Consider the following 19,966-nt stretch of genomic DNA (forward strand, 5'->3'; position numbering starts at 1 on the left):
GAGGTCATCCTCCTCTAGCAATGAACGCAGCTGTCGAATCAGCCTAAGCTGATAAAAAGCACTCCTGGCCACAGCCTCCACCTGAGATACCAGGGTGAGGCCTGGATCCAGGATACCCCCAAGCTGCGTACCTGCTCCTTCCGGGGGAGTGTAACCCCATCCAGCAGAGGGAGATCTAACTCATCCCTTGGATTCTGAGCCCCTACAATGAGCACCTCCGTCTTGCTTGGATTCAGCTTCAATTTGTTATCCCTCATCCAGCCCATTACTGCCTGTAGGCAGGCATTTAGGGAATGAACACCATTTCCTGATGAAACAGATGAAAGAGAGAAGTAGATTTGGGTGTCATCAGCATACTGATAACACCCAGCACCAAATCTCGTGATGACCTCACCCAGTGGTTTCATGTAAATATTGAAAAGCATTGGTGACAGAATGGAGCCCTGAGGGACTCCATATAACAGCTCTCGTTGAGAAGAGCAACTCTCACCAAGCTCCACCATCTGGGATCTGCCCAAGAGATATGAGCAGAACCACTGCAGAGCAGTGCCTCCTATCCCCAACTCCACCAGGCAACCCAGAAGGATACCATGGTTGATGGTATCGAACGCCGCCAAGAGATCCAAGAGAACCAACAGAGTCACACTCCCTCTGTTGATTCCCCAGTATGGGTCATCCATCAGGCTGACCAAGGCTGTCTCAACCCCATAGCTCGCTCTAAAGCCAGTTTGAAATGGGTCTAGATAATCAGTTTCCTCCAAAACCGTCTGGAGCTGGTCGGCCACCACTCTCTCGATCACCTTGCCGAACCAAGGGAGATTAGAGATTAGCCTATAACTATCCATCGCCGAGGGATCCAGGGAAGGCTTCTTAAGAAAAGGTCTAATTATTGCCTCCTTCAAGCATGGAGGCACCTTACCCTCCCTCAACGATGCATTTATGATATTCACCAGGCCTCCTCAAATAATCTCCCTGCTAGATTAAAAGCAGCCAAGTCGGGCATGGGTCCAGTGGATTGCATTGCTCCAAGCAGCTTGTGGATCGCACTGCTCCAAGCAGCTTGTCCACATCCTCAGGAATCACAGATTGAAACAGATCCAACCTAATACTGCAAGGATTGCTGGACACCTCCTTTGTAGACCCTGGAGAAAAAGTGGAATCCAAGTCAGCCCGAATACAGGAGATTTTGTTCGCAAAGAACCCACTGAGGGCATCACAGTAGAGCACCTCCAGGAGCTGATTAGAAACAGAAGGAGCAGGCATTAGACTCCTCACTACCCCGGATAACTCTGCCAAGCGTGAACCCGCAGAAGCAGTGCGAACCGACCAGAACTTCTTTTTTGCCGTACGCACTGCCTCCGCGTAAGCCCTCAAGTGGGTCACATGCTTCCAATTCGAGCTGAGTTCTCCTCCACCTGCTCTCCAGTCGCCTACCCATCTGCTTCAACCCTCCCAACTCCTCGGTATACCAGGTAGCCGATTTTGAAGCGGGTCTGGAGGGACGCTTAGGAGCAATAATGTCTAGTGCTCTGGCAAGTTCCTTATTCCAGGTTCCCACCAGGGCATTGACAGAATCACCTGCAGCACCAACTTCGAAACCCTCCAAGGTCTTTTGGAACTCTACTGGGTCCAGCAGCCTTTTTGGGCGGACCATCCTAATTGGTCCATCACTCCTTCAGGAGTGGATTGTGGCCGTGATACCAACCTTAACGAGGTAGTGGTCCGTCCATGACAATGGGGAAACCACCGGATCCTCCACCCACGGAACACCCCCCTGATCCGAACAGACGACCAAATCGAGCGTGTGGCCGGCAACATGAGTTGGTTCAGATACTAGTTGGGATAGGCCCATAGTTGTCATGGCCGCTATAAACTCCTGAGCTGCACTAGACAAGCCAGCCCCAAAGTGGATATTGAAGTCCCCCAGGACCAGAAGCCTGGGACACTCCAACACCAACTCCACGCACAGGTCGGACAGCTCAGTAAGGGAGTCAGTTGGGCAGCGGGGTGATTGGTACACCAACAGAATTCCTAATATTTCCCTAGTTGCCAGCTTAAAAAATACACACTCGATATATATACACTCGATATAGGTCAGGTGCCTCACAGGGGCCCTGGTAAGGGAAATGGTATTCGTATGGACCACACCCACTCCACACACACCCCACCCCCACTCTCTTCCCCTAACCTGCTCCACAACAGAATAACCTGGAGGGAGAAGTTGAGCCCACACTGGACCACTTGTCTCCCCCAACCAGGTCTCAGTTATACATGCCAGGTCAGCTCTCTCGTCCATGATCAAGTCATGGACAATTTCGATCTTATTCTGAACTGACCTGGCATTACAGAGGAGCAAGGCCAGGCTCTGTGGGAAATTGGAGCTGCTCCTCAAGGCCTGAGAGTTGACAGAGCAGCTGGAAGTGAAAACAGTTACTAAATTACTAGTTTCCCTTCCCCTGTAACGGCCAGCTGCTCTCCCAACGCCAATTCTTCTATTCCTCACTACTACAGCAATAGCCACCCCAGAACTACCGGATGCACCCCCTGTAGTATCCCACTCAGGAAAGCCCATATCTGCAAATGGGCCTGGCTCAACTCAGTACAATTAAAACCCCTCTAACCGAAAAACCACCACCCACAACAGAACCTCCCCTCAACACACACCCCAAAGGTCCAGCTCCAAAGGCGAGCCCCTTATATGAAAAATAGGCCAAAAATTCTGGCCCTGGCCCTCGTGGCTCCCCCAAAGGGGCGACCCCCTTTGGTGGTTGCCCCACTGCCACTGGCAGCTTCCTTCTTTATAAGTACAGGGCAAAAAGCCCAGCTGATGGAACCAGGAGGGAAAACTGCCAAGTCACCTTGGGCTTGGCCTTGGTCCTGCAAAGCCCCACAACACCTCAACCAGTCCAGGGGTGAGGGAGGCAGATGGAATCAGGAGGGAGCAAAGGGAGAAGGGGGCAGCCAGGCAAGAACCCCAGGCTCTCACCCTGAGGGGTGCCCAGCAAGATGGCAGTCCCTCCTCCACAGATGGAATCCCCCTCCTTCCTCCTCCAGTAAGGATATTTATTTTCCAGACCTGGTTAATATGTATGGTTTCTTTAATCAACTTATAAGAAGCTAGCATTCCATGATATGGTTAGAAAAAAACAAGGTTGTATGGTATTTGGATATAATATAGATGAAATGGAAGCAGTGAAGGCAATGGAATGACATTTTCATAGGGAACTAAAGATTTACCAACAGAAAAATTAATTGAAACTGGTAGGCACTTCACTTATTAACATATAACTTAACCTTTCAATAATTTACACACTGAAATAATGATTGCAACATGGTATGCTGCGGTAGTCTGTTCTAGAACAGTAGCTGACATTTTTAAAAAGCCATGTATTATTTGGCCTGTTGGAATTTCAGAAGTCATTTTCGATTGTTAAACACTGTGGAAGACTGAAAACATGTCTATAATATCGCTCAGCTACCTATTTTTGGGAGGCACAGGCAGCTGAAGTGTGAAGCAGGGGTTGATGAAAATTGAGACTCACTATTGCATGTGCGAAATGTTTGGCGCATGCAGTGTTAATCTGGATATCATCCACTAGTTCTGATTTTCTTTTTAAAAAATGCATTGATGTTATCTTCTAGAGAAAGTGAGCTTGGACCTACAGCCTGAATCTAATGTTTACTGTGAAGTCCCACTGAAGGCTGGTTCACAGTGCTTCATAACAAAATGTAACCATGAAGAGAGAGGTTAATATGAACAGACTTTAATTCAATGATGTGGTGGCTATCTCTGTGATTGTGGCTGCATTTATTTCTTGTAGCTGTGATTATGGAAATAGTTGCTGGATCACTTTCCATAATTGTGACTTCTGGGGAATTAGTTTAATTTTGGTTTTTCAATTTAGAAAAAGTACCAAATAAAAAACAAGGCAAAACAAATTAGCAAATAAAAAACAAATGTTTTTTAATTGGTAATTTTTCTAAATTGAGAAACCAAAATAAAGTAATTCCCACAGAAGTCACAATTATATACTTCCCCAAACTTTATATACCGCCCCAAACTTGTGTCTCTGGGTGGTTTACAATAAAAACAGTACAAATTAAAACATTAAAACAATTTAAAATTTTATCACAGTGTTAAAACTATTAAAAACCATAAATCTGATTAAAAGCCTAGGTTGTCAGGAGCCTGTCCATCTGGCATCGAAGTCAAGGTCCTTCAGGGCTGCTGGGAGTTCCCCGGTGTCCTCTCTGGTCCATCTGTCAGACGTCTTCGTTAAGGTCTCAGGCAGGGTTGCAGGCAGCTCCTCGGAGCCCTTCCTGGTCTGCAAAGAAAACACAAGATAACACTTTACTAGAAGTATCAGGTTCAAACTGCCTCCCCCACAACCTGGGCCGCTCATCAGATTTCCACGGGTCCAGAGCCCAACAAAGTACAATGCCTCCTCCAAGGAAGGATAGTGACTGGGCACAGCAGTCTGGTCCCGAGGAGGGAACAAGGGTTGATCAGGAACAGCCAGAAGCTCCAAAGCCAACTCAAAGCTAGAATCTCTCAGAGTCAAAGGCTGGGGCTGAAGCAAGCTCCAGGGACGACATGTTGCTTCCAGCAGCCTGTTCACTGCCTGCTGGCCTTGATTTATAGTGCTCGACTAATTGGGTTCCTCCTCCGATCAGCTGCCAGCGATTCAGCTTTTATCTTGCCCTATTAAGCAACCGTTTACTCCATCGGAGTGTTTCCAGCTGCTGCTGGCGATGCTTCTGTCTCCGTTGTTGGGGTGTTATTGTTTGTACCCTTTCCGGCTCCAGGTTTGGCTGTTCACCCCACTTCTCTTGTGCAGCTTCGTCCAGACCTGTCTCAAACAATTCTTGTGGCCCGACAGCCAAGCTCTCTTCTCCAGGTACTTCTGCAGCTGCTGGAGGGCTGCCAGCATCCTGCTCGTCCTTGCTATCTGAGGACGAGTGTATGACATAGGTGAACAAATGTGTCTTAACTGCCTTTTAAAAAGTTGTCAGAACTTGCCAGGGAGTGCATTCCAAACCCTCAGGCAGCAACGGAGAAGGCCCGTCCCTGAGTAGCCCCCAGACGAGATGGTGGCAACTGAAGATGAATCTCTCCAGATAATCTCAAATAGTGGTGGGGGTCATGGCAAAGAAAACATTCTCTTAAATACCTAGGGCCTCACCCATTTAGGGCTTGATAGGTTATTACCAGCACATTGTATTTTGAAACTTATTGGCAGTCAGAGCAGCTCATTCAACACAGGAGTAATATGGTCTCTTCAAGGTGACCCAGAGACCAATGTGGCCGCTGCATTCTGTACCAACTGCAGTTGCCGGATTATGTACAAAGGCAGCCCCGCATAGAGTGCATTGTGGTAGTTAAGACTTGGAGATTACCAGTGTATGTACCACTGTTTTGAGGTAGTTTATATCAATAAACGGATGCAGCTGGCATACTAGCCAAAGCTGATAAAAAGCACCTCTGGCCACCGCCTCAACCTAGGACACCAGGGAGAGGTTAGGATCCAGAAGCACCCCCAGACTGTGTACTTGTTCCTTCTGGGGAAATGTGACACCATCCAGAACCTGCAGGTCAAAATCATCTTCCGAGTTCTGATGCCGCACAATAAATACCTCCGTCTTACCTGGATTCATTCTGTTTGTTATCCCTCATCCAGCCCATCATCACCTCCAGGAAGGCATTTAGAGAGGTTATGCCTTTTCCCGATGAGGTTGACATGGAGAAATAGATTTGGGTGTCCTCAGCATACTGATAACACCTGCTCCAGATCTCCTGATGATCTCTTCCAGCGGTTTCATTTCGATGTTAAACATCGACATGAAACATTGGAGATAATATGGAGCCCTGAGGGACAGCATACAAAAGTTCCGATTTTGAAGAGCAACAGTCTCCAAGTACACCAACTGGAATCTGCCCAACAGGTAGGAGCAGAACCACTTCAAAATAGTGCCTCCAACCCGCTCAGGCGTTCCAGAAGGATACTATGGTGGATAGTATTGAAAGCTGCTGAGCAATCCAAAAGGACCAACAGAGTCACACTTTGTCAATTCTCAGTTGGAGATAATCCATCAGGCTGTCCAAGGCAGTCTCCACCCCATAGTCCATCCAAAGGCCAGTTTGAAATGGGTTAATATTAAAAAAGAGAATCTAAATGGATTAAAACATAATAGCCGAATCTAAAGCCATAACTTCTGAGATTGCTGCCAGCTCGCTGCATCCATGTACAGACCTGATCATAACTTTTTCTCCATGTGCTGATAAACCTGTTTCTTGTTTGCACTTACAGATTGCCCTTTTACTTTGGTCAGTAGTATTTTATTGGTTTTGACTTTGGCCTGACCATTGACCATCCCTTTTGGATCTCCCGTCAATTTGACATGCTCTGTGACTCTCAGTTTTGGCTCAGTCCAACCTCACTAACTCTTGCTCATGGATGCTCGTAATGATTTCTGCTTGGGGGAAATCCATAATGTCAACATGTGTAAAATCTGTCTTTCATTCTCCAAACAATCGAGAAGAGGAAGAGAACTTAAACTCTGGGCTGCTCTTTATGAGACCATGCTCCAACCCCCGGCCCCCTGGCTGAGTCCATTGACATTGTTGGCACCGAGTCCAATTGATCTGCTGTCAATGCCGGGCTCGACATTGACCACCTCAACATTATCCTCATCTAAACACTGAGTTGATCCTGCTTTTAAAAATCCTGCTTCCTTGGATAAGTGTGATCGCCATCATAAAAAGAAGAAAGAGGAAGCAAGACTGCTCTGATGCTCCAGGCCAGAGTGAGTCAAAGGTACCACATTATAATAGACAGCGGTACCAGGCTAAATCTCCAGATTGTATAGATTTTAGGTGCTCTTCCAGATTTTACTCTAAGCGACCCTTCCTGCAATGCCAACGCCAGCCTCAGAAGGCCGAAGCTGGAGAATCAGGCTAAGCAGGCTTTTTGATGATGAGGTCCTGAACATACCTTACCCCCCGCCCCCGCCACTTTCCTAACCATCTTGCCCCTTCCTTTGCTTCCAATGCATAACATCCAATGCCTGGATGTTTGAGCATAGTCACTTCTGGCTATGCCATTGAATTTAAGTTCCTAAACATGATGATGGGCTCCACCCTATACTGGACTTGAGGAAGCTCAGAGAATATGTATGTGTCAGCAAATTTAGAATGATCTCGTTACACGCCATCTTTCCTCTTTTGGCAGAGGATGAATGGTTTGTGTCCTTAGACTTAAAGGATGTTTGTTTCCATATGGCAATTGGGCCTCATAATTGACAGTTCCTGCCTGGGCTCTCGGGCCTATCAGTATATGGTTTTGCCCTTTGGCCTGTCAACAGTGGCCTGCATTTTTACGAAATGTATGAGTGCAGTTATTGCCCATCTGCGCACTCAGGGAATTTTCATTTATCTTACTTAGATGACTGGCTTATAATGTGCAACATCCCTTCTCGCTGACATTCATTATGTCCTGTCTCTTCTTGCAGATCTTGGACTTTCTGTCAGCCTAAAGAAATCCAATTTGATGCCTCAATGTTGCCTTCAATATATTGGTACTGTTCTGGATGCAGACTCCAAACGCACCTACTGCTCCAAGGACAGAATCAACTCAAATCACCAGCCTGATCTCTGCCTTTCAGGCCAATCCAAGGCAAAGGGCTTGTTCCATCCAATGCCTAGACTTGATGGCCTCCTGCATGACCACAGTTGCCAATGCTTGCTTGAAGATGCACAGGTTGTAGATTTGGTTCCTCTCAGTATTTCACCCAAACCTAGACAATAAGACCAAATGGTTGACAATCCCTGCTCATGTCTTGGACTCTCTGCTGTGGTGGACTTTGCCTCATTCTCTTTCTCCGGGCATTCCATTCTAACTTCCCGCCCCATCAGCTACACTGACCATTGACACCTCCTTCCACGGCTGGGGGCCCCATTGCTGTGATCTGTGTTCTCAGGTCCTTTGGAACTCCCAGCAACAGGAACTCCATATAAACTTCCTCTAGTTCCTAGCTGCCTTCCTAGCCTTGAAGGTGTTTCTACCTGCTTACGGGATCATGTGGTCCAACTTCATCTGGGCAGCACAACAGTTATCATCATCTATATAAACCACTAGAGTGGAATGGTGGTTTACTAAACAACCTGGCTCTTCAGCTATGGGACTGGTGCCTAGTCAACGACATTCACCCCATAGTGCTTCACATCAAAGGGACCAACAATACCCTTGCAGAGTCTCTGATCTGGTACCTCACTCTCTCTGCTCCTCATGAATAGGAACTGAACGAAGAGGTTCTACAGGATCTCTTTCACTTTGGGGGCACTCCCAACTTATTTGTTGCGCAGGCCAATGCCAATTGTCAACATTTCTGCTCAAGAGCAGGTGTAGGACCAAAATCCTTGGGGACTCAGGCCTGGAAGGAGGAGCTTTTTAATCCCCCCCCCTTTTCCCACTCCTTTCCAAAATCCTCAGCAAGATCCTTCAGGAATGGACTCCTTGCATCCTTGTCTCCCCTTGGTGACCCAGATAACCCTGGTTTCCAACTCTGTTTCGGCTATCCAAGTGCCAGCATTGTCATCTTCCACTTTAGCACCACCTGCTCTCCTGGGAATCAGGCCAGATTCTTCAGCATGCTCTGTGAACCCTGAAACTGACAGTGTGGAAGCTGAACTACTAGACCAGATCCTTCTTAACAAGAGGAAGGCATCCATCAGGAAAAATTACATGTGTAAGTGGAAACACCTTCACATCTTATGCCTCCACACATGGCTTCAACCCCTTCTCAGCCACCCTCCTACAGATCCTTCTGTACCTGACCTCTCTTAAGAGACAGGGGCTTTCTAGTACCTCCCTCAAGGCTCACCTTGCAGTGATCTCAGCTCACCACCTGGATCGCAGCTCACCACCTGGAGATCTCAGCTCACCACCTGGAGCTCACCACCAGTGAGCTGAGTTTTCATCCACCTGGATTCTAAGCGCTTTCTTAAAGGCGTTAACAGTCTATACCTACCGGTGAGATAACCTGTTGAGTTATGGAGCTTGTCTCTTGTGCTCTCATCTCTTATTGAGGCACCCTTCGAGCCTTGCTCTCCTTTTCCCTGAGGCACCTTTCCCTCAAGACTACCTTCCTAATAGCCATTACATCGGCCAGGTGGATCAGTGAACTCTCCTCTTTAAGGGCTGACTTGCCATACACAAAATTCTACCCTGACAGAGTGGTGCTTTGCTCTGACCCCACTTTCCATCCCAAAGTGATAACTGATTTTCATATCAAGCAGGACATCATACTACCTACTTTCTTCGTCAACCCATCTACTTCTTTGGAACAGTCTGTGCACTCTATGGACATTAGGAGATGCCCCCTTTACTACCTGGACCAGACAAGTCTTTCTGCCACTCCAGCAAACTCTTTTTATTTTCTGTTCTGGTTCCAACAAGGGATGTGAAGTCTCCCAACAGAGGCTCTCCTATTGGCTGGTTGTACTTTTCTTCTCCTGTTATAGACAACAAGGGGTCCAGCCTCTGGCCAGAGTACAGGCCCATTCTACTCTGGCAACTTCCGCTGCCCACATGTCTGGTATCAGTATGGCTGACATCTAAAGCTGCAACCTGGTCTTGGACTTATCCGTCGTAAGGCACTATGGTGTGGATCTCCACAGCTGCTGAGGCCAGCTTTGGTTGAGTGGTTCTGAAGAAGGTGTTCTGACACATTAGCACCCACCTCCGGTTCTGGAGCTAGTCACTCACCCAGTTGTGAGGGAACATGGATCACCTCAGAGATAAACAGGTTGCTTACCTGTGACAGGTGATCTCCTTGGTGAACCATATTCACTCACAACAGCCACCTGACCTACCCCACTGCTAGCATGTATCCAAGGTTAATTTTTTGCTCTTGCCTGGGCTCTGCCGGACTTCACCTTTTCTCACATCCAGGAACACAGAGGGAAGGCGCTATTTTAACGGACGCTGTCCACGTGCCTCAGAATGCTGCAGAGTGCCTATTGGAGCTGTTGATTCCTCCGTGGGATTACTGTGCAGGAACAGAAGACCCAGTTGTGAGGAAACATGGATCACCAGAGTGACCACCTGTTACATATAAGCAACCTGTTTTACACTCCAGCCTCACCTCCCACATGCACAGTGTGACATTATTAATTGCACCCTTTATCGATTGTGTTTTTATCATTTCGTTAGAGGCATTTTCAGTGCACATAGTAAAACAATGCAAACCTCTCTGCATTGACCCTTGAGTCAGGGCTTCCTAAGGCTTGCATGTCCCCTGAGGGATTTTTGACCATTCCCCCTTCTTAAATGAGATCGGGGGCCCCTCACCCCTCAAGTGCTTTAAAATTTGTTTGCTGTTTGGCTTGTTGCATTGCTGTGTTTGCCAGGGTGGGAGGGATTTGAAGGTCCTGCTGGGAACACACACATTCCACAGTTGTGGTCAGTGTGTGTGAAACCACATCAAAGTAATGTCTTGTATACCTGTAAGGATTCCATGTACATTTGTTTTAACATTCTACATCTGTCTATGAAAACTTTATTATGCAAATGTGCAAGAGCAGCAAGACTGGTCTTCTGTTGAGTAGAGGAACAAATGTTTTTACTAGACTGCAGGAAAACACTTTCTGTTTGGTGCTCAGCACCTTTAATAACCCCCTTGCACTTGGTTTCTGTTAGCACTGCTCCCTAAAGCATTTTTATTGTTCCATTTTGTATATTTTGGTATTATATATTTGCAATGACTTATTCATTCATTCATTCATTCATTCAATTTCTTTCCTGTGCATATTTACTTGAAAGTAGGTCCTGCTTTGTTTCGTGGGGCCTACTCACAAATAAATGATTGTTGGATTGCAGCCTCTATCACTTTTTAAAGGCTTTTTTCACTGCCTAGCATTGTTTTGGTACTAAACAAATGTTGAGTACTACAGTAGATTTAAAAGAAAAAAGAGGATGTATAAATGTAGCAGCATTTAAAATGTGACTTATTTTTGTTGTCTCTTGTGCTCTTTCAGATATGTGACAGATTGAATTAACAGCTGCTATCCAGTCATTTTTATAATATATTAGAAATCAGTGTGGAAGAGAATGTAGTATATAATTTTGTGAAAGTAAATGTAACAGCATAGATACAGCAGATCACATGACATCACAAATCATGCTTGTAACTGATACACAAGTTTACAAATGTGCATTTGACTATCTTCTATCTATATATTTTTCTTAGGCATACCCGTTGCTTATCTCATGTGTGGCAGCTCTCGCAAGAGTTTGCAAGCAGCTGCCAGATAGCGACAGGGATGGGTGGGAGGGAAGAAAATGGTGGCAGCCAGGTCAGGGCCCAACGGGGGGCGGAGGGGGAAAGGTGGCAGCGAACAGTGGAAGCATATGGCCAGTTGGTGGGTGGACACAGAAAATGGCGGGGGCGGATGGAAGATGGCAGCGGAGACCGGGTGGGAAGAAATCAACGGTGGCGGGAAGGCTGGGAGGGGAAGAAGGGGGGGGCGGGAGGGAATGGTGGCGAACTAGAGGAGCAGATGCTCTGCGCCAGGCCCAGCTAGTTACTTATATTGCACTTCAACGGTTACATGTAAAATTATAAGGGATTAAATGGTCTTTAATTCACATTCCTGCAAGAAAGGACTATGTATGAAAATGAATAAATAATTCCACACTTGAAAGCTTAATCAATTTTCATGACCTCAGATTAGTCATAATATCAGTTTTTGAAGTAATTCCATCTATCTATCTGTCTGTCTCTCTATCTATCTTTGTGTTTTGTAGGGGAACTGCAAAGGAAGATTGGCCTGAAGGTACTTGAAATGAGAGGAAATGCAGTTGTTGGCTACCTGCAGTGTTTTGATTTGGAGGGAGAATCTGGACTAGTAGTACGAGCCATAGGAACAGCCTGTACCTTGGATAAATTAAGTAACACACCAGCATTCTTACCCGCATGTAATTCCCCATCCAAAGAAATGAAGGAGTAAGTATGAGTCAAATGTTCATTGGAAAGAGTGTTCCATATTTTTTTTAAAATTCTTGTAATCGTTCATTTTTGCATAATTTCATTTGTGTGCTCCTTCTTTTTTGTTTGTAATTTGATCCTCTGCCTTTCTTGTTGATGATCTTGTTTTGGATTGAGACATTTGAGGAATTCAGAATGAGTACTCCTTGATCAGATGCTGAAGAAATAAACCATGGTGTGATATATTTCTCTGGAGTAATACAATATGTCATTCTTGCAGTGTTGCACAACATGCTGATGGTGGGATCTCTCTCTTAGCTTTCACCTTGAGATGCCGTGTGTTACTGGTGAACTTACTTCAATAGAATATTTATCTTTGCGGCTCTTTTGCAATATTTTATCTTCTCATAAGGCTTCTGTTTTAGTACTTTGAATGTATTTGCTGTACACTATATTTACACATAAGGGTAAAGTATTTGTAAAAATTTGTGTTGTATTGTGGATATGATATCCTATAATACTATAAGCTAGTATTGTATGTCACAAGGGGATGCAGTCAGGTTCTTCAAGCTGCTTCATTGATGTTTTCCTTTCTTATATAGAAACATTTACGTTTTGCTGCCCTGTGGCTTGAGATGGTAGGCTATTGGCCAAATCTTAGTTCAGTAGTAGTTCACTGAGTTGAAGTTTTAGCATGAGTAAGTGAAATAAAAATAGCAAGAGTGCCAGTCTGAAGGCACCTTGTTTGGAGAAGCAAACTGACGAATGAAAATGCATCGGATTACATTTTACAGCATGATGTAGCCTTTTTCATGCCACTCTTAAAGAGAGAGACCAGCACATCCTTTTTTGATGTATGTTTAATATGGGGTTGTTTTTACTCCAGCCATACCAACCTTCAAAAGAATCTTCCAAAGCATATCCATAATTTGGAGGCTTCCATTGAAAATTCTTTTTGCACATAGATGTGCTTGCAAATATTTCCCCTTGCTATGTGTAACTGTATATTCTCTTATATTTCAATATAATCTGCCTGTTGCAGTCATCAGCATTGCTGAATCTTAGGTTTCACACACATACTTCATTATGTACAGGGCTCATGAAATCCACTAGTCTACTTGTCTGTGATGAGTTATGCCTGACGAGTGAAAAAATTCCTGACAAGTAATGTACCAACATAGCTCAATGAGTAAAAAAATTTTGTCTGGCTGGTGAATGGAGCCAACATTTCTTGACCCATGATTAGGTGCTTTAATACGTGCTGACCAACTACTGGAACAGTCTCTCCTGATAAGTTGCACAGTTAAGCATGTCACATTCTGCTTTCATACTATAGCAAGGATGGCATGACTTTTATAGGCTCATGCAGGAAACAACAGATTTATTTGGGTTGTCTGAAAACAATAATTATGTGATAGCTGAGAACATATCACCAACACTGGTCCATGGGATTACTTGTCTAGTTGCTTTTACGGTGGTAAAATTAAATTTAGTATGTCCCAGTCCTTTTCTAAATTAGCTCTGTTCAATCTCCAGAGCTAGTTTGTCATATTTCAACAGATAATCAAAACAAAACCCTGTATAAATTTCATTTTCAGGATAATATATTGGCTCTTTTTATTTACTGTATTTTCTGCTAGTCACCAGTGCAAAAGCACAAGTCTGAGCAGTTGAATTGGTAGTTTCCACAACCTATGAAGGCTGTCTAGGCAGGGTCTGGCTCACAAATATTGTGCTCCTTTGTAGGAAGAGTGGGATATAAATGTACAAATAAAATATAGAAAATTAAAAATGTGCTAGCTTTATGGTGAAGGCAAGAAACAGCGGACGTTTTCTCCTGCTTTCTCTTGCCATTTCCATGCCCCAGAGCAAGGGAGATGTGGGAGGGGATGTGTGCTGGTGGACATCCTTCTTGACAGTGGGCCAGAGATGCTTGTCTGTATTAAGTAGTTTTGTGGATGCCTGTATTTGGGATGGGAGCCACTTTCTAAAAATTTTTTTTTTTAAAGGAAGAATTGGTTTAACCAAGACTGGCACTAATGTCTATGTGAAACTTTCACATGGTAGAATCTATTTATAATCCTATGATTTAACTAAAGCATGCAATTATTACATTGGTTTGTGCCTTTAATAGTTTGCGTTGATGTCCTTCCTACATCTGTTGTCATTCCATCATGAACTGAAAATGGAAACATCCCTCCTTAGTTGCACTTTGCAGTCTAACCTTTTTATATTTTTTAGAAACAAAATTGGCTAACCAGATTAATCTTCAGCTGAGGTTTCAGTGCTCACAAGACTAGCAAATGCCTATTGTCTCCCCCCCCCCAGCAGTTAATTAACCCATTGCACAGATACAGTTCTCTTTTAACAAGGTAATGCTTAGCTGCTAAGATTTCATCTTTTTTTCCTTAGGGTGGTGGGGGGACTCAAATGAGTTAGAGGGACAGCTCTCTGAGCAGATCCCTAGGTGTCATATCCATAACTTTTCATTTAAAAAGTCAATACTGCCACAATTTGATTAATGTTACTTAACTTCTGTTCCTAATGTCCACCACCTGTTTCAAGTGATACACTTCCTGAAGTACATCCCAGGCAGAGGAAAGGAGGCAGTGAAAGAGGATCTGCTCTCAAAGTACACTTGATGATTTTCTGCTTTACTCAGTGACAGGGTCATTGATCTGCTGTACTGACTTGCCTAAGCATAAGGTGATTTTTAAGTGGCAAGCTTGGACCATTCAAACAGTGGATTGTGTTACAATTAAGCACTCCAATCTGCCATTTGTGGCTTCTTAGCTTTGAAAATAATTGTAGTGAGCCATATTGGTGAGTCCAAAGGGACAAATAAGGCTCCTAAGCCTTATGTTTGATACCCCTGCTTTAGAGCCTGCTTTAAAAAAATACCCTACCAATAATTAGAAAATGATCTTTAAATGTAACTTTGCAATCTCTTGTATGTATTTTTTCTTTCCTTTCACCTTGGCTACAAATTCTCTCAGGTCTCCGCTGGCTCACCTACCAAGCCATGGATGTCGTTCGACGCACAACAGCCCAGTTCATACTGCTACTGGCTCACGACTTACTCAGAACTTCTCTGTGTCTGTTCCCACTCTCATCTACACTGGTACGAGACTGCTCAGACTCGGAAGCTGGGGAGAGGCAGGCCACAGGCACAGTGACTGCAGCAGGCAGGCAGGCAGGCAGTGTAGGCAGGTACCGCTAAGCTTTTCTCACTGGGAGTACTTCTCCTGGAAATAACAACCCCAGTGTTCATCTGATTAAACAGCAATAAAAAGAGACAGGATGATGGTGTTTATCTTTAGAGTGTCTCTTTGTTCTTTTTTCTCTGGTGTGTGTGAATTTTTCCTTTTCAGTAATAAGATGAGGAACCTAATATGCAGCTCTCTTAACGTTAAAATGGGGTGGGGGGAAAGCCCATCTTGACTGGGCTTAAGACTTATTCATGATGTACTCAAACATGGTTATGTGGAAGAAGCATTATGCTGGAGAAACAGGTAAGGTAATGCTGAACATAACAGAGGTTTTATCAACAGTGGTATCAATATGATATTTCTCATTGCTTTGTTTTTAGCTGTGGCATGCTGCAGATGCTAAAGGATAAGGAAACACATTTTTCTTGGAAATATATATGTGTGTGTGCGTGCATGTATGTCTGTATAAACACACAGATATATAGTGTCTAAAACACAGATATATAGTCTGTAATCATCACTTTGTTTTCCTTTTTGATGATCTGGTTTAAAAAGCATTTTGCATTCCTACAGACTTGCTTCCCTGCCCCAAGCCATGGATTTTGATGGGTTTTACTTTCTTTGCCTATTTTTCTTGGTGTTTGATGCTTCATGACTTAGCTGTGTGTGCGTGCGTGTTTTGTTTTGCTAACAAATTATTGCATCTACCTGCACAATGCCGACTTGGTAAACAAATTTTGTTTTGGTTTTTTGCCTTTGGCCTTAAATCAAGCTTCACACTTCAGGACAACTATTGGCCCTGCCCCCTGTTCCCCCACATCCTGGTGTTGGGATCATGCTGCTGTCAGCCCGGTCCTTTGGCACAGGATCACTGAATATGTTTCCACCTTCTTCTGGCAGGATTCCTTTCAATGAAGATCCCAATCCCAATCCTCACTCATCAGGACCCTCCACCCCTCTGAAAAACCAAATCTATTCCTTTTCACCTTCCAAGTCCTACAGTCGACAGTCCTCTTCTTCTGACACAGATTTGAGTTTGACACCCAAAACTGGTAAGGTGCTTTCACCCACTTTGTTTTTATTTTGTTTGTTTTTAATTTTGTGTTGTTTCTGTTTTAGCTTTTCACTCACTCCCTTTCTCTGTGTCTGGTTTTTTCTTTTCTTTTCTTTTCTGGCATGTATGTTATCACGACAACATTGAAAGAGGGATTTCTCATAATATAAACAAAGTTTGAAACTGCTTAAGTCTGTGGTTTATTTGTTGTATTTTATAGCATACGAACAGCTTCTGCAAGCTGATATAAAGCATATCCAAATATAGGCCATTATAAGGAATTGTCTTTTAATTTCCTCCATGTCATATTGCAAATTATGGAGATAAATGGTCACCATAATATGTTGGGGAATAGATGAGCATGTCTTTCTAACAGTGTGTAAACCTGTAACATTAACTTCTTCCTAATCTAAAAACGTTTCTCTGTACCTACATCTCTTTGTAACTAATTAACTGTTTGCATACCTGAGAATTCTAGAAATAGGGCAAGCTGGCTGCCTGCTTAGCTGCTTCCAAGCTGCGCAAAATTAGCATAGATACCTTTTAAGGTACTGTTCTATTCCTGTTAGTAATATATGCTTTTGATTTAGAAAATGTCTTAAGTTTTTAATTTTCATAATTACATTTTATGTTAGTTGTGTTGCAAAAATGTATCTTAAGATATGACAAATCCAGTTGCTTTGTATATGGAGTGTATACATGTCATTAGAAACACAGAATGGAGCCTAATGCTGCTCTTGATTCTGCCTGTGAATTTAGTTATCTCAAACTGTGGGCAGGCTTCTCTTTGTGGGGGCATGAAGCACCTGGAAAGGATGTGAGAGAGAAATTTGGACAGGAGTATAATCCTGAAATGTGTGGAACCCAGAAATTAGTGATGTGCACGGACTGCGGAGGCACAGTCCGATGCTGGGTGTGTGTGTGTTGCTTTAAGAGTGGGGGGGGGGGGTTGTATTTACCACTCCCACCACTTTCCCCCCTCTGGCGCTCCAGTTTTAAGCCAAATCTTCGGGGCAGCAGCATTCCTCCCTGCCGCCCCTGCCCCCTTGTTGTTGTCCAAACCCGGAAGGAACATGGGCACATGTGCTCACCGCCCTGCGCGCATCGCACATCACAGAGGAACGCTGCTGCCCCAAAGATTTGGCTTAAAACTGGAGCGCCAGAGGGGGGAAAGCGGCGGGAGGGGTAAGTACAACCCCCCCGTAAAGCAACGCACACCTGCCCCCCGCCGGTGGTTCTTTGAACTGCTGGACAAGCAAACCTGTTTGCAGGTCTCCAACATGGTCTGCGAACCAGTTTGTGCACATCCCTACCAGAAATGGCTATTGCTTTGTTCTTATGAGATTTCTGTGTGAGAGGTTTTAGAATTGGGACAGAGAGATCTTGTTCTTCTAAAGACAGTGTGAAATTATTACCCCACATATGCTCTCACATAGCAGCAGGTGGCATGCACATGATTGGATATAAGGATCCCTGTATACCTACCTGAAGAATATTACTAGTCTTGGGGAGTGTTCCCTGTAATGGAGATTCCGATATGTTGGCTACAAGTTCCATAATCCCTAGCCAAAGACTTCTGCAGCTGGGGGTGCTAGGAGTTGTAGTCAACAATATCTGGGAATCCCTGTTAAAAGGAACAGTTGTCTAGGGTGGGAGGTGATAAGTTTGAAAAGGGGCCTGAGTTCAACAAGTTTGAGAACACTGTACTAATTGCATGGCTATGCTCATAAAATCTTCATGCAATGTATATTTGCTGTGTTTTATCTTTTAAAAAATAACACTGTTGAGGTCTTTTTTTATTTTTTTAAACAAAATCTGCTAGAAGCTATTATGCTTTTCTTTTTCTTTTTTGAAAGACTAATTTTAGAAAACACGTTGCATGATGCCTGAGAATCTTAGCTGTGGCCAGCTAGTAATGTTTTAGTCTCTATTTAATGCCTTTGCAAATTACAAAAGTGCAGTTAGTAAAAAGTCAGGGATTATATTTTAATCTTCTGCCTTTATTTCTTAGAAATGTTGTTTGTTTAAAAGGATATATGTATCTTGTAATAATTTTGCCAGATAAAGAGATGCTTGCTGTTCTTTGACGTGGTCTCTATCTTTTACACTAATGGGCTATGGAACCTAACAAGTTCAATTCTCCTGCTTTGGGTGGGAACCCTGCCCCCAGCCGCTATATGCAGCTGCACCACTCCTCATCCCCTCAGTCTTTTGTTTGCGCTTCACTAAGCATCGTGGAGTCTGCAGCTCAACAACAAGTAGGATCTTTCTGTCTCTTTGTTGTTTTTCTCCCTGCTTCTTCAATTTTCTTTCTTTATTTCTTTCATGTAGTTGCGTTTTTTTCTTGGTGTTTTGGTTTTTTTGCGGGTTCTCCCTTCTTCGGAGCTCCGATCCGGGCCAGGACGGAGCGTGCTGGCCGGCTGGCCTATGGCGTTTATGCTGGGCACGATGAACTTCAAAAAATTTGCTCATTGCGGATCTAAGATCCCTTCCCCTGATACTTATACCGAGTGTCTCCAGTGCCTGGAGGAATCCCACATGTCTTCATTGTCAGAAGCTTACGAAGCAGACTCACAAAAATAGGGCTTCTTGCCTGCACGCAGCCCTGTGGGATCTGGCTCTCCGTTCTTCGGAAGCCTTAGCGTTGAAGCGATCAAGCAAAATGGCTTCATCAGTGCAGTCGGAGCGTTCAGTATCTGCTCCTGTGGAGGCTGAAAACCTGACCCCGATACTGGCTTTGACACCTCCTAGTGTTATTCCTTCAACGGCTTCAAATGAACCGGAAGATCTCCCTAAGCGTGCTCGGAAGATCTCCCTAAGCGTTCTATTCTCGTGGTACCGAAGTCTTTCTCGATCCCATTGGCATCGATTTCAAAGAGGAAGAAGTCGAAGCTGCCTCATGATATGCCGGCGGGTCAACACCTCCCTCTTATATCTAAGAAGAAGAAGGCTGCATCGGTTCCTGAGTTGGAGGCCCCAGTGGCCAAGAAACCTAAAGTAGATTTGGACCATCCTACACCGAAGTAGTTGGTCTCGGGTTGGCCTAGCTCGCCTTTGGCTGAGGATTCATTAAACTTGGCTCCTTATTGGGCTTGCTCAAGTAGAGAACACTCAGTGGCGACGGATAAACCTGGGTACACTTCATCGGAAGAGGAGGCCTATTCCCCGGCCAAGCCCATGGAAGGTGCATCGTGGCTGTCTAGGTGTCGTTCGCCCCCTCGAAGGAGCCAGGAGCGCATCCCTCTTAGGGACCGAAGTGCTCGTTGGGACTCGGAAGAGCGCTCCTCGGATTACAGACAAGATCGATCCTGGGACCATCGTGAGTCCGCATATTCAGATCGGTAACGGGCATCGGAGCACCATTCTCCATTGGGGGAGGCTGAGCTTTCTTATGGCGCTTGGAGCCAAGACTGGGTCGTGTGGTCAATATCAAATGGACTATCGATCAGACTATTCAGACTATACTAGGCCCCGATTTGGCCCTCGCTGCCTAGAAAATCCCATGTATGGGAAAACGGACTATGCAAGGCTGGCGCGAGCCCCCCTCACACTCGGGAGACTGCGTTCCCGTTTGCCACAACGCTCCCCTTGGGATCGAACTGAGCGATGTGACCCGCCCTCTTCGACTTACAACAGGCGGCTGTGCCGGTTCAGGTGCTGCCAGCTGAGCTTCATACCTCAGTACCAGACAATCCGGGAAGCAGACTGGGCTCCCCAA

The 19,966-nt window shown here is 44.8% G+C and overlaps 1 protein-coding gene across 28 annotated transcripts in view; it reads left to right on the plus strand.

The window, feature by feature from the left end:
- Positions 1–19,966, plus strand: part of C2CD5 (C2 calcium dependent domain containing 5) — a 153,134-nt gene that overhangs the window by 34,203 nt on the left and 98,965 nt on the right. For 11 of the 28 annotated variants that reach the window (XR_008307618.1, XM_053251505.1, XM_053251503.1 and 8 more), the window contains exons 6-8: positions 11,805–12,003; positions 14,982–15,191; positions 16,095–16,246. Coding sequence is in view for 27 of the 28 variants with exons in the window: in XM_053251505.1 (XP_053107480.1) it covers positions 11,805–12,003; positions 14,982–15,191; positions 16,095–16,246 (561 nt within the window). In the remaining variant the exon portion in view is untranslated. The other 17 variants (XM_053251515.1, XM_053251520.1, XM_053251516.1 and 14 more) reach the window with 5 other exon arrangements.

Source organism: Hemicordylus capensis, chromosome 5 (assembly GCF_027244095.1).
Source record: "Hemicordylus capensis ecotype Gifberg chromosome 5, rHemCap1.1.pri, whole genome shotgun sequence".
Lineage (NCBI taxonomy): Eukaryota > Metazoa > Chordata > Lepidosauria > Squamata > Cordylidae > Hemicordylus > Hemicordylus capensis.